Source organism: Pantherophis guttatus, chromosome 8 (assembly GCF_059756535.1).
Source record: "Pantherophis guttatus breed Tessera chromosome 8, ASM5975653v1, whole genome shotgun sequence".
Classification (NCBI taxonomy): domain Eukaryota; kingdom Metazoa; phylum Chordata; class Lepidosauria; order Squamata; family Colubridae; genus Pantherophis; species Pantherophis guttatus.
In genome coordinates this window covers 23,946,320-23,961,448 of record NC_142070.1, presented here as the reverse complement: position 1 = coordinate 23,961,448, position 15,129 = coordinate 23,946,320, and the positions used below count along the sequence as shown (strand labels likewise).

Genomic DNA, 15,129 nt, shown 5'->3' with positions numbered 1-15,129 from the left:
TCATATGTTTATATTCATTCATGGTGGTGAATGTGCATAAGGTAAATGTTTCCTGCAACCTTAAACGCATGATTAATTTAGGGTTTGTGTCAGTGGTGGGTTTCAGAAATTTTTACTACTGATTCTGTGGGTGTGGCTTGGTGGGCGTGGCATGGCTTGATGGGCTTGGCATGGCTAGGTGGGTGTGGCATGGGAAGGATACTGTAAAATCTCCATTCCTTCCCCAATCCAGGGAAAGGTTACTGCAAAATCCCCATTTCCTCCCGATCAGCTGAGACTCAGGAGGCAGAGAATAGATGGGGGTGTGGGACCAGTCAGAATTTTTACTATCGGTTCTCCAAACTACTCAAAGTTTCCGCTACCGGTTCTCCAGAACTGGTCAGAACCTGCTGAAACCCACCTCTGGTTTGTGTTCTTGAACAGTTATTTTCCCAATATATTTATTTTTGTTAGCTACGAAGTCATGTCTGACCCATCGCGACTCCATGGACAACATTCCTCCAGTCCTTCCTGTCCTCTACCATCCTCTGGAGTCCATTTAAGCTCATGCCTACTGCTTCAGTGACTCCATCCAGCCACCTCATTCTCTGTCGTCCCCTTCTTCTTTTACCCTCAGTCTTTCCAGCATTAGGCTCTTCTCCAGTGAGTCCGTCCTTCTCATTAGGTGGCCAAAGTATTTGAGTTTCATCTTCAGGATCTGGCCTTCTAAAGAGCAGTCAGGGTTCTACTTCCTCATCTGTCAGGTGTTTAGTAACCTAGAGTAAAAATGTAATGTGAATGGATTTAGTAAACACATCCATGTTAACATCATATTCATGTTAATACGACATCCTAAAACTAAAGTGTTTTGTATTTGGATTTGGACACTAATTTGAAAGATCAGCTAAGTGACTGTATCTAAATTACTTGGCTAAGTGCTCTAACTTTTATGTAACTAAACTACCTACAATCATATTTATCCAAAAAAAAAAAAAGTGGCTATTCATTCAGGCAAAAGCATAATAGATCCTTGATATATTATTGAAGCCTTTCGTTGGGAGTATCATCCATCATAAATGTTTTAATTAGAATTCCTGCATTGGGTAGGTAGTTGCATTTGCTAGCCAAAATTATCCCTTCTAACTGCTCAGTGGTTTGAAATATTTTTTTCTCCTAACCGATGTGTCCAAATTCAGGGATCTGGTGATCTGCATTTGGATCATGAACTAGAATTTACCGTCATTACTACAGTATTTCTTAGGAGGGACTGTGTTATGAGTTTTCATTTAAAAAATTACATTTACTTAGAATTCAGTGGAGTGTGATATTAGTTCATAAAGTTTATAGAGGTTTACTTCTGAACCAACATCGTCTTCTATTGAATACTTTGTTGAGCATCTGTATATTGTTAACATTAAGCATTATACACAATATATATTTGCTTTGGGATCTAGAGTTCCTAACACTTTTGTTTAGAACTTTGTACGTCAGATTGAATTCTAATTTGTTCCATATATCGGAAGTTGTCATTGGACAATATCTAGATGCATCTTTTGTATAAAGCAGAGTAGCTGCCTCCATCAGGTTTATCAAAATCATATGAACAAATATGCAAGTATCTTCCAGATCTTATCTGGCCAATGTAACCAATGGTCAGGCAAGCTGGCAGTTGCAGTCTAAAGTGTAAGAAAGGAATCAGGTTGCCTAGCCTTGCTCTATCCCAGCCTTCCCCATGTTGGACCCCTTCAGATGCATGGATTTCAACTTTTAGAATTTCTAAGCCGGCATGATAATGCTTAGGTTGTTTAAGGCAGTGGTTCCAACCTTTCATACTCTGTGGATCAGCAGCAGCGGTGTCTGTACTCGGGAGGGAGGGAATGGTTGTGTGTGTGTGCCCACCACTTGTGCAAATGGAACTTCGCGTGCTCATCTGCCACTTATGTGGCCTGGTTCCCAATGGGCTGCGGACTGGTACTGGGCAGCGGACCAGAGGTTGGGAACCTTGATCTAAGGTATTACCTACATAGTAAGAGTATAATTAAACCAATGAATAATACATAGTAAGGTACCTTGATATACAATTCTAAAAAATGTTTACTGTATTGTTCTCTGCAGGTGGGAAGCGACATACATTCTCAACCTGCAAGACGAAGGCAGCGTCATCAGGGCCTTTTCTTGAGATGGAAGCTTGTTAAAATCTCCATGGATGTCCTTCATGTAAACAGGCATATAAGGAGTACGTCCAAGGGTGTCAAATTTTACCCTGGTGTCTCTGCTAAAGACATTGAACCATAAAGACAATCACTGCCATGTCCCTTCACCATCACAGAATTCCGAGCCCAACTCAAAACGGGAGAGCCAAGAGTAGCATTTCAGATCTTCCCCCTTTTTATCTCCAGTCCGCCTTACACTCCTCCATTTGTATCTTCTATGTTGTCAGTGCTGAGTCAACAACAAAATAGTTCAGCTGTATTCGTTTTGCTTTAGTCAAAAGAATGATATAAGGCCACAGCAGCAGCACTGGCTTCCATCTTGCCCGTTCACACTGAAGGAACCAAAACGTAATTTCTTGAGGAAGACATTATCCGGTTTATTTAATGGTGCAAGAGGATGAATCTTGATTTTCAGATTCTAAAAAAGATAAACTTGAATGCTTCTATATTTTAGTTATTGCCTTGGTGTACATTTTTATTGACTTTGAGGTTTTAAAGAAGCATTGAAATCCCCTCCCCCGACGTTTTCTTTTTAATAAAAGGTTTTTAAATAATAGTAGATTTCTTTTTTCCTGTTGGAGAAGAACAAAGCATTTGGAAGATAAAGCCCTTTTGTTTTTGAATTAACTATTTGTAACAGATGAAATCATTGTACATGTACACTAAACACGTGATCCACTTCATCTCTTTATATGTGTAAAAGCAACATACCTTATTGGATCTGATTTCAGTAAACTCTCCTACTCACATATCTGAATTTCCTTGGTTTTTTTTTTTTTTTTAAAGCCCAGCACTTGGATTATTATTACTTCGAATGTTCTGTACTTGTATCTGTTTCTGTTAGCCTGTTTAGTGGGATTTTATGCCAGTTGTTGAAATGAACATTGATGTACCCAAGTTTTTTTTTTTTTTTTTAGTTCAAGGCCTAGCCTTTGCCAAAAAAAAATATGGACAACCAATATATATTTTGTCATTCCAATTTGAGTTAATGTGCTGAGCATTTTTGTTGTTGTTTTCATGTTTTTTTAAAATAAAAGCTTTGTAATAAAACTACAAAATACTTATTTTTTGGGCTTGGTTAAAGTTAAGTTTGGTTCGCTTTGTTTCATGTGGCAGCTTCAGTGGAACCAGATGAAGATAATTTGGTGGTGTGTCTGCTCTTTGGAAATATGTATGTCCACATAGCAGGGGGGAAAAACATGCAATCCAATGTTTTTATTGATGAAAATTATCCTGCTCAACTGAAAGGAGCCCCCTTCCCCATGTCTACTTATATGAGAAAAATACACCTAAGCAAAAAGGGGGAAAAAGTGATGGAAGATTTAAAGCAAAACAACTCTGACACTAAACTTAATAATTCTTAAAAGGCCCGTGGTAACCAAGGAATTGAATTGAATTGCATTTTTTTCACTCATGGAAAGACCATGAAAGTTCTGCCAGACACGGTTTGCCTTTATGTCTTTGTTGTTTAAAATTGATCCAACTGGTAAGTTCTGTATTCTACTTTATTATATGATGGCCAGTTCTGTGTCACTAGGTAACTTCCACTTTTAAATAATAATTTATGGGAGATTATAGAGCAGGGATGTCAAACTCGATTTCATTGAGGTCACATCAGGGTTTTTTTTACCTCGTGGGGGGGAGGCAAGATGGGCATAGAGAGCTCGACGTCCCTTGTGTCTGGGGTGCCATTGGTGGCCCAAGAGCTCTGCCAGTGAAAACGGGCTCCCGAGCTCCGTTTTCGGCTGTGACAGCCTCCTGCAACCCTCTGCCAGCGAAAATAGAACTTGGGAGGACCCCTCACTGGCAGAGGCACTGTGGGCCGGTCCTTCGCTGTTTCCAGCGTGGCCAGATCTAAGCACCCCACAGGCCGGATTCAGCCAGCAGGCCTTGAGTTTGACACCCCCGTTATAGAGCAGTGTTTCTTAGATCTATGGAGATTCTCAATCATCCAGGTCATGGTTGTCCCAAAGGTGTTTTTCCAAAAGGTATCTGGACTTTATTGGTTTCTTCTTTGGAAATATTTCACTTCTCATTCAAGAAGCTTCTTCAGTTCTTGGATAAGTAGCAAAACATTTTCAAAGAAGAAAGCAAGAAAGCCCAGTTACCTTTTGGAAAGGCACCTTTGAGATTTCTTAATCTTAGCAACTTTAATGTGTGTGGATTTCAATATCCCGATTGGAAAGTTTGGGTTGAAATCCACATACCTTAAAGTTACTAAAATTGAGACATGCTACTATAGAGAAAAGGGCTATTATTTTGTAGGATATTTTATTTAGAATAGGTGTTACTGAGTTTTTATGGGCTAAAGAATGAGTTATATCAGGGGTGTCAAACTCTCTTTCATGAAGGGCCGCATCAGGGTTGTGTTTGACCTTAGGGGTCCGGCGGGGGGCATGGCCAGTTCAACGTCACTCCTGTCAGGGGCACCTGTAGTGGCTTGAGCACTCTGCCTGTGAAAACAGGCTCCTGAGCTCCATTTTCAGCTTTCAGAGCCTCCTGCAACCCTCTGCCAGTGAAAACAGAGCTCAAGAGGGCAGCCCTCCCAAACTCCATTTTCACTGGCAGAGGGTTCAGGAGCCCCTGGCAGCTGAAAACAAAGCTCAGGAGCCTGTTTTCACAGGCAGAAGCACCGTGGGCAGGTCCTTCGCTTTCGAGGACAGCCCCGCAGGCCAGATCTAAGTACCCTGTGGGCTGGATCCAGCTCCCGGGCCTTGAGTTTCAGACCCCTGACTTATGTCTTATTATTGAAGGATTTAAACCGGTTGACACTAGACCTTTATAATAAACATTGGGTGATAAAGCTATTAACATAGGGAATGATAAATAGCAGACCTATCAAACTGGCAGCCCACGGTCTGGATACATCACACACAAGCCACGCTCAGCCCAGCTCCGCAAAGGCAAAAAACGGTACATCACAATCCAGTCCGTACATGATCGAGTTTGACACCCGTGATAGCTACTGAGTTAAATCCAGTTGTTGCAACAATTCCATAATTGTTAAATCCAGTTGTTGCAATAGCCACTGAGTGACTTTATAAGATTCCAAGTACAGAGAGCTGCATGTTTGTTTCATTTACTTTAAAGGTACATAACCTGAAAGGGCTGTTTGTGGTCTTCATTGATGGCCCCAGAAACCCCCAAAATACTTGGTTGTAATTTTCAATGTAGTGTTCACTATATAAATTTTTATAAAGCCGATATGTAATCTAAAATTAAAATGTTGGTACTGCACTTAACTCATTACTTTGCATAGTACAGGTCCTTAGAGATAATAGTGCATCTCCCAACACAAGTGGGCCATGCTTTACAAGTCCTCCCACCAAACCTTTTTTGGTGGATGAGGATTCTGCTTTTTTCAAGCCGAAAGTTGCTCTTTAAAAAGGACGAAAGTGGATCAAACAAAAATTTTAAATTTGAATTTAAATGAAATTGATGAATAGGGTTCCTGCTTAGGTTATTTAATTATCATCTTTTCTGGAATCATATTTCACAGGAATTTCTGGAGTTGTGCAGGGAACTTCTGATGAGCATTTTCATTGCTCCTACATGCTATTATCTTGCGGAGTGGCACAATTGTTCTTCAACTGAAGCAGTATGAGCTATAAATGCTGGATAAGCTTCTCAGTCTACAGCTGGCCTGTCTTTGGGGCTCTTTAGCGAAGTTCAAATATGCATCGTCTCTGTCTGTTCTTGCATTAAGTTATTCTGCAGTGTGAATTCACTGGCAAAAAAAAATGCCTTGCAGCCTTCAAATTACCTTTGCAGAAAGACGACATAATATTTTTAAATATTTGTACATATTACAAGTTTCCTTTATTCGATTTTTCTTTTTGTTGAACATCTGTGCACAGTACTGAGGACTGCAGGTTGTGACTTAACCTGACAACTCCAATAGACTTAATCTTGATTTATCATTTCTTTGTAATACGAGCAACTTCCAGGTAGCTGAGCAATACACACTCTTGATCTTAGAAAAGAACATTGCGTAGGATGTATCTGATCTTCAACTATACTCAACAGTAGAGCCCCATTCTCTAAACCAGGGGTGCCCAATCCCTGGGCCGCAGACTGGTACCGGTCCGCAGCCTGTTGGGAACTGGGCCGCACAAATGTGTAAAATTTCATTTGCACATACCAGGGAGCTAGGCCGCTAGCACAAAACTATACTTTCCCTCCGCTGCTGCCACACGCCCCCCCACTTCTGCTGGTCCATGGAGCCAGAAAGGTTGTAAATCACTGCTCTAAACAGTTTCTCTTTATGGCATTTTATTCCTTGCAGTGCCCTAAATGACCTCACTGCTTTCCTGTCTGCCATTCTATGCAAAAAAAGAGGATCAAGAGAAATAAATGAAACAGTGTTCTAAGTTCCAACCAGTACTATTTTGAGTGCATTTCACCCCTAACATCTAAGTAGCTAATAACAGTTTTGCTTCAATAAATATGATTGCTATTTAACAAGGGACGTGGTGGCTCAGTGGCTAAGACACTGGGCTTGTTGATCGAAAGGTCGGCAGTTCAGCGGTTCGAATCCCTAGTGCTGCGTAATGGGGTGAGCTCCCATTACTTGTCCCAGCTTCGGCCAACCTAGCAGTTCGAAAGCACGTAAAAAATGCAAGTAGAAAAATAGGGACCACATTTGGTGGGAAGGTAACAGCGTTCCGTGCATCTTTGTCGTTTAGTCATGCCGGCTACATGACTACGGAGATGTCTTCGGACAGCGCTGGCTCTTCGGCTTTGAAATGGAGATGAGCACCGCCCCCTAGAGCTGGGAACGACTAGCATATATGTGCGAGGGCAACCTTTACCTTTTACTTAACAAATTCCCAACAATACTAAGGGAATCATACAAATTCAATACTTAGTATTTAGCATCATGTCTTATTTTTTTATTTAAGTCAAGATTTTCCCAAATTTAAATCCTCATTAAGATACTCCAAGGATTCTGATGAGCACACCAGGAGGAGGAACTGAAGGCAGTTTCTCAACCATTAAGGGCAATACTATTACAGAACATCATTAATTAGTTTTATAACCTGTATTTTTCTCCACAAGTTCAAGTGGCAAAAATAGCTTTCCATCTCTCCTTTCCACCCACCCCGCTTGAGTGATTTTCCACAGCTACGGAGAAATACAACCTTGTATTTCCTGTTGCTAGTTCAATGACTTAACCACTGCATCTATTGATTTTCAATGTCAAAACAGTTCCTGCAAGTTACCATTTAGTATTACATTTTAAGGTAGTCTTTTTATATCTGTTTAACATGGAAGTCATCCTTTCTCCTGTTTAAAAAACAGCCCCTCCTGCCTTCTTGCTGAAGTTCATATTCTGTAGCAAACCTGTGTTATATGATGAAGACAAAGACATGCAAATTGATTGATATACAAAGGCATAAAAAGAAAAGACTATATGGTATATATGCTGAATGTAGCTGTATACTAATCTAAATGAGTGTAATTTATTACTGAATAAAGCATTATTGGCTAAAATGGAAAACGTTAATTCATACTCTGCTTTCACACTGCCACCTACTGCGGGAAAAAATCAAAGCAACTCTATATTTGAAGTATTTTATTCATATTAAAATTTCTACTAGTTGGATGGAGGATTCTAAACCTGAGATGTATTTAGATCCAAAAAAAGGCACTTCAATGTGTAAAGCACCCAATAAATCCCAGTGATTTAAAATATCGTAAGACCACATTGTGGAAATAAATTGCTCAGCCTTTATAATCAAGATACAGCACTGACTGGTTTTTATGGCCCTGATTGAGCAGTATTACAAATACTGTATGGAAATGCTCAGCAGCTTTCCTTATGCGTATCAGAAAAACATGGCACACTGCAAAGTTCATTTGTATTTGTAAAATCCTTCACCAGTCTTCTTTCCAAGTTTCTTCTCCTCTACCAACTGATTTAGAAGTTGGCTTGGAGCAAAGAGAGGATTTTCCGGTTCCATTGAATGCCATCCTAATTGAAGGGAGGGAAAACATAAAGGCATTAACACCTCAATCAGATAATGTATCACAGATACTTATCATCATCTTCTTTTAACGACCTCATAATCCCTTGCGGGGTGGAGTCTGGGCAACTGAATGGGTGCTAGCAAAGTGTTTACTGGCTGGATGCCCTTCCTGTCACCAATGCGGAGTTCTGTGCAGCAGATATATTCTCACTCTCTCTCTTCTCAGAGACAGAAATATCTGCCTCTATTTAGGATTGAATTTACAGCCTCCTGATTGAGAGGCAAGAGCTCCACTTCTAGGCCACCGCACCATTCCAATGTATTACAGATACTTATATATTTTTCAAACCTCTTCATTCACAACAAATTACATTTTTTTAATAAAGAGATAAAGCTGGCTGCCATATTTGTACGCAAACCAACAAGAATATTTCAGTTAAAATATTGCAACCCTTTTAAAGAAGACTATTTGCAAGTTGTTAGTTAAATTAAGATTAAGTTAGTTAACTTAATCCTATAGATAAATTGGGAGGTCAAAGAGAATGATAAAGAGAATGATTTTCAAGGTAGGAATTGGATCATTAATCTTTTTTTCTGGGAATTTTACACATAACAAATCTCAGATTATTCATAATACTCCTTTAAAAATAGAAGAAGTGGAAAAATACTCATAGGATTCTCATGTTTTTATGTTTTGTTGTATTGGCCAGTCAAGCCTGCCTGCTCCTTGCTGTTGGTTCCACAGTTATAGTGGGGCAAAAAAGTATTTAGTCAGCCACCAATTGTGCAAGTTCTCCCACTTAAAAAGATGAGAGAGGCCTGTAATTGTCATCATAGGTAGACCTCAACTATGAGAGACAAAATGAGAAAACAAATCCAGACAATCACATTGTCTGATTTGGAAAGAATTTATTTGCAAATTATGGTGGAAAATAAGTATTTGGTCAATACCAAAAGTTCATCTCAATACTTTGTTATATATCCTTTGTTGGCAATGACAGAGGTCAAACGTTTTCTGTAAGTCTTCACAAGGTTGGCACACACTGTTGCTGGTATGTTGGCCCATTCCTCCATGTAGATCTCCTCTAGAGCAGTGATGTTTTGGGGCTGTCGCTGGGCAACACGGACTTTCAACTCCCTCCAAAGGTTTTCTATGGGTTGAGATCTGGAGACTGGCTAGGCCACTCCAGGACCTTGAAATGCTTTTTACGAAGCCACTCCTTCGTTGCCCGGGCGGTGTGTTTGGGATCATTGTCATGCTGAAAAACCCAGCCACGTTTCATCTTCAATGCCCTTGCTGATGGAAGGAGGTTTGCACTCAAAATCTCACGATACATGGCCCCATTCATTCTTTCCTGTACACGGATCAGTCGTCCTGGTCCCTTTGCAGAGAAACAACCCCAAAGCATGTTGCCACCCCCATGCTTCACAGTAGGTATGGTGTTCTTTGGATGCAACTCAGCATTCTCTCTCCTCCAAACACGACGAGTTGTGTTTCTACCAAACAGTTCTACTTTGGTTTCATCTGACCATATGACATTCTCCCAATCCTCTTCTGGATCATCCAAATGCTCTCTAGCAAACTTCAGACGGGCCTGGACATGTACTGGTTAAGCAGGGAGACATGTCTGGCACTGCAGGATCTGAGTCCCTGGCGGCGTAGTGTGTTACTGATGGTAGCCTTTGTTACGTTGGTCCCAGCTCTCTGCAGGTCATTCACTAGGTCCCCCCGTGTGGTTCTGGGATTTTTGCTCACCATTCTTGTGATCATTTTGACCCCACGGGGCGAGATCTTGCGTGGAGCCCCAGATCGAGGGAGATTATCAGTGGTCTTGTATGTCTTCCATTTTCTAATTATTGCTCAGACAGTTGATTTGTTCACACCAAGCTGCTTGCCTATTGCAGATTCAGTCTTACCAGCCTGGTGCAGGTCTACAATTTTGTTTCTGGTGTCCTTCGACAGCTCTTTGGTCTTCACCATAGTAGAGTTTGGAGTGTGACTGTTTGAGGTCTTTTATACTGATAACAAGTTCAAACAGGTGCCATTAATACAGGTAATGAGTGGAGGACAGAGGAGCCTCTTAAAGAAGAAGTTACAGGTCTGTGAGAGCCAGAAATCTTGCTTGTTTGTAGGTGACCAAATACTTATTTTCCATCATAATTTGCAAATGAATTCTTTCCAAATCAAACAATGTGATTGTCTGGATTTGTTTTCTCATTTTGTCTCTCATAGTTGAGGTCTACCTATGATGACAATTACAGGCCTCTCTCATCTTTTTAAGTGGGAGAACTTGCACAATTGGTGGCTGACTAAATACTTTTTTGCCCCACTGTATAAAAACAATGTCAGAATAGTAAGCATAGACAAACCGATCACATTTGTTGTATTAGGGCGCTGTGTGAAACATCGCCATAAAAAACAAATAATTTTTTATCCAGGGTTACTATTTTTAGATTTTCAAACAGAACTTATGACATACATACCATCCATAATGAATTTACTGGTATCTAAGCCGACATAGTCTAAGAGTTCAAATGGGCCCATAGGATAACCTGCCCCAAGTTTCATGGCAACATCAATATCTTCCTTTGATGCATCTCCTAGACAAAAGATTGACAGTTGAATTGGCAGAGTTCTAGCTCACTTCTTTCATTTATTTTATTTATCAGTCAAATATATATAGCTGCCCGTATCCCTAAAAGTGACTCTGGTTGGTGAACAAGAATCAAGTTTATAGCATTACATAACACAGCACAACTCAAAATCAAAATTCCAGTAAATCAGCATTTTTCCAGAAGAGTGTTGACTAAGGCATTGCACGATTACATCACAAAAGCCCCCAAAACTGTGGCTCAGAGAAGCATCCAATAGAGAAGCTTCTTATTAGTACCCATAGTTCAAAATGGCTTCCCTTTGAGTATATTTACCTAGCTACCTAGTAGTGTCTCTAAGGAATAAGTCTCATGCATTCCAATGGCAAGAATAAGAGTCATCAAGAAAGTGAGTATTACAGATTCCCACTTCTAGTCTGGAGTTCACTACATACATTAAATCATTCCAATGGCAACTACATGGCTGAGCTACAAGGTAACAGGTAATAGTAATAGAGTTGGAAGGGACCTTGGAGGTCATCTAGTCCAATCCCCTGCTCACGCAGGATACACCTTTTTTTTTCCAGGTCTGACAGCTAGAGGCTATGTCCTCTGAATAATGGATATTAACCATATTTATTTTATCATAAGCATTTTTGTTCTTTTTTTGTTAACCTTCTCATAGTTTACCAGAGTGGATAAAAATCAATGATTTTTTTAAAAAAAAATCAAAAAAATCAGATTTTTTTGATTTAAATCGGATTTTTTTGATTTTTATCAAATTTATTTTAATAAAAAACTTTTGGGGTAAAAATCTATCGTAAGATAGTTTTCTATTTAAGATACATAAATAATTTAGTTTATTCAGCATGAAATGGAGCTTAGTTATGTAGCATGAGGCTGTATATTCTGCAACACTGGGACTATCGGTGAGTCAACAGTGGGTCAAAGGAGTAGCAGAGATGACAGTTGCTCTTTAAAAATTATGATTTAAATCGAGTTGATTTAAATCAAGCCTTTTTACTAGTGATTTAAATCATGATTTAAATTGTGATTTAAATCAACTCGATTTAAATCAAATCCACCCTGTAGTTTACCAAATGTTGGCAGCATGTGGCAAGCAGGTTTTCTACCTCAGTGAAGAAAATACTCTCAGCAAAGTGAAATTTTGGAAAACAGCCTGTCAGAGCATTTATCTATTCCACATTTGGAAGGGGCAGAAGAAAACCCCATTAAACCATAAACATTACCAGTGTAATCTGACAATTAAAACATTATTTTAATTAGATGCTACCCCGTTTCTTATAACAATCATTTAAATATATGTGTTTCAATTCCCTCTTATATAGTATTTAAAGTCAAAACAACAGCTGGATTCAAGGACTACCATTAAATGAAGTTCAATAAATTTAAAAGTTTCAAATCAGAAAATAAACCCATCCAGTTGTGGAAATATAATGGCTGGTTAAATTTGTAATGTAACGTTTCGTTGAAGTATTTTATATGACAATATTTTAGAGAAAATTTCTTTATACAAAACCAGTCCTTTGCTTTAAAAAAAAAATCACTAATTTCTTCTTATTCTGCCTTTGAGGAGTAATTAGCAATATTTGTTGATGGATAAGCAAGAAATACAGCTAATCTTGCTTCACAAGCTAAAAACACTTATAAAATCTACAAAGGAAGAATTTAATATCTAAAATATATTTACAGGATCTTGATAATGGAAGTCTTTCATCTGCAAAGAGGAAAGGCTGCCTTCCAAATAAAATGTTTGAAATAATATTCTTAATAGCAGACAGTCATAAAAGGGAGCTTAATCCTTAATAGTTACAGAGGAAAGTTCTCTTTAGCTCTTTATATAGCAGCCATGCTTGCTTTGAAGAACACACAGCTTACTTCAAGAGTTAACTGACTCTTAGTTTGAAAGAAAAGGACAATTATTATCCCGTATTTCCATCAACACAGCAACAAACAGCACACATTTTCCCTATCCTGGCTGCTCTCCAGGTGTGTGGACTTCCATTTCAGCCTGTAAGAGGCTGTGGGAACCCTAGGAAGGCCCGGACGGGGCCCAGAAGGGTGGATCAGGCCCTAGAACCCTCCATTTCCGCCTGTAACAGGCCAGGGGAGTCCTAGGAAGGCCCTGTAACAGGCCGTTTGTGACAGCAAAGAGGCAAAGGAAGCCTCACCAGACAAGAAGGTAGCAGGGCCGTGTGGGAGGCAGTGGAAAATGGTGAAGGAAGGCTCGGTAGGTAGCCAGACCGCATGGGAGGCCAGGGCGAAGGCAGGTAAGTGGGCTGGGCCACGGAGGCCACATGGTCGAGTCAAGCGAGCTAGCGAGCCAGATAACAGCAGCTGCTATGCCGTGCCAAGGCAGATGAGGCGAGATAAGGAGTGACTGGAAGGGGCGGGGAGGGGCCAGCCAGTGGTGCTATTAGCTGGTTCTCCGAACTGCGCAAAGATTTAACAGTTCACCCAAACTGGTCCAAACCAGTTGAAGCCCACCTCTGAAACATCTGGAGGGCACTAAAATTGCAGAAAGTTGAGTAAAAATTCATCCAAAGTTAGGAATCCTCCCATTTTTCCCAAAAGGCACTCCTCAAGGCAGTTTTGTGGTAATTTTGGAATCAAGTCATGGGGAGCTACCTTAAAAAAACTAAGACCTTTGTTCTATTCTAGCTTAGTTGACATCAGTTAACCTATTCCAGGGGTTAGAAAAACCCATCATCCTTTTGTTTGTTTGTATGCTCACAATCTCACTGGGTTCAGCATTTTTATGTCAATCGCCTGCAAGATGAAACCTCACTTCATTCACTATTGCGGCTATAATTTTAATATAGATTTTTCTAATAACATAAAAAGCTAATTATACTTCCAATTACAGCAATAAGTACCAGAATGTAATCTATTTCCCTAATGTCACAAGGAGCTTTTGGAAATGGAGATGGAGAGGGCTTTTATAAGAAAGAAAGAAAGAAAGAAAGAAAGAAAGAAAGAAAGAAAGAAAGAAAGAAAGAAAGAAAGAAAGAAAGAAAGAAAGAAAGAAAGAAAGAAAGAAAGAAAGAAAGAAAGAAAGAAAGAAAGAAAGAAAGAAAGAAAGAAAGAAAGAAAGAAAGAAAGAAAGAAAGAAAGAAAGAAAGAAAGAAAGAAAGAAAGAAAGAAAGAAAGAAAGAAAGAAAGAAAGAAAGAAAGAAAGAAAGAAAGAAAGAAAGAAAGAAAAGCAGATACAGAACTCCCATTATCCTACATAACAAAATTAGTTGGTAGATATAAAATGAATTTTTTGCATTCATTGTCATTTAAACAGAAATTTGAAAGAGGTCTCTTAGGGATGTGCACGAAATGGAAAATGCATTTTGCCAAACAATTCTGGGTGCACTGCTGCTCAGTAGAAACACAATCAGGAATATTTTGATTGTTCCAGATTTGTGTCAAAATCTTTGCTTCAAACGTGGCAACAACTCCAACAAGCTGCTTCCCCTATTCGGAATCTCCCCAGTGCCTCCTCCCCAGGAAAGATTCTAGTGAGAGCAGGATGGCTGGGTATTCTAGATAGCTAAAGGGAGGTAGGGAAAGGAAATAATGGGAAGATCAGGGAAGTGGATGGGCGGGTTGGATGTGATGTCCTTGAAGACAAGGATTTTGGCAATGACAGCTACAGGAAGATAAGAAAAGTAAAGAGGTTGAAAGATTGAGAGGGCTGGTCATCTGTTGCCGTCCTTGGCTTTTTCCTGCTCTTCCCCAAGTATACACCTCTGCCTGGAATATGCATATTTTGATCCACTGCCAGACTGAATAGCTTTTGTTTGGAAATAGTTGTGCATGTAAGGTTTTGTTCAGCTACACTAGACACAGTCATTCCTACTACATGAACTAGCGAGCTCTTTGAAGGGTCTATGTGTGTGGAAACAATGGAAGACTTCATTCTAGGATTCCTCCCGGGGTTTTTTGCAAAGACCTCCTCAGTTTGGGCCTAGTGTGGATGAAAGACATCATACTGTGGACGGTACCAACTTATCAAGGAATAGAATAGTTTGTGGTTCTCATACATCCAAACACTATTAATATCTCTACCAGAAATTACTTTGTACTGGATCAGTATCTAAGTGGAGAGGTATTGCTTGTTGTCCAAGATACCCCAAGAATCCTTAAAATAATCTTACAAAGTCTGAAATCTTGGGAAATGGCTAAATGTCACCTGATTTGGCCTTTTTATTCTTAGAAAAAGATATCTTTTATTTAGATATTTGTAACCCACCTTTATTATTTTTACAAATAACTCAAGGCAGCGAACATACCTTCTTCCTCCACTTTTCCCCACAACAACTCCTCTGTGAGGTGGGTTGGGGCTGCGAAAGAGAGTGACTGACCTA

At 39.6% G+C, this 15,129-nt stretch overlaps 2 protein-coding genes across 16 annotated transcripts in view; one reads left to right on the top strand and one right to left on the bottom strand.

Moving 5' to 3' along the window:
- Positions 1-3,250, top strand: part of LEF1 (lymphoid enhancer binding factor 1) — a 115,234-nt gene extending 111,984 nt beyond the window's left edge. For all 15 annotated transcript variants that reach the window (XM_087875557.1, XM_087875561.1, XM_034442247.3 and 12 more), the window contains one exon: positions 2,095-3,250. In XM_087875557.1, coding sequence (XP_087731683.1) covers positions 2,095-2,174 — 80 coding nt within the window. In that variant the 3' untranslated portion in view covers positions 2,175-3,250. The remainder of the gene's footprint in view (positions 1-2,094) is intronic.
- A 3,812-nt stretch (positions 3,251-7,062) lies between these two features.
- Positions 7,063-15,129, bottom strand: part of HADH (hydroxyacyl-CoA dehydrogenase) — a 30,946-nt gene continuing 22,879 nt past the window's right edge. Inside the window, exons 7-8 of the mRNA XM_034442245.3 lie at positions 10,646-10,762; positions 7,063-8,166 (exon numbers count right to left, since the gene is read on the bottom strand). Coding sequence (XP_034298136.1) covers positions 8,048-8,166; positions 10,646-10,762 — 236 coding nt within the window. The 3' untranslated portion in view covers positions 7,063-8,047. The remainder of the gene's footprint in view (positions 8,167-10,645; positions 10,763-15,129) is intronic.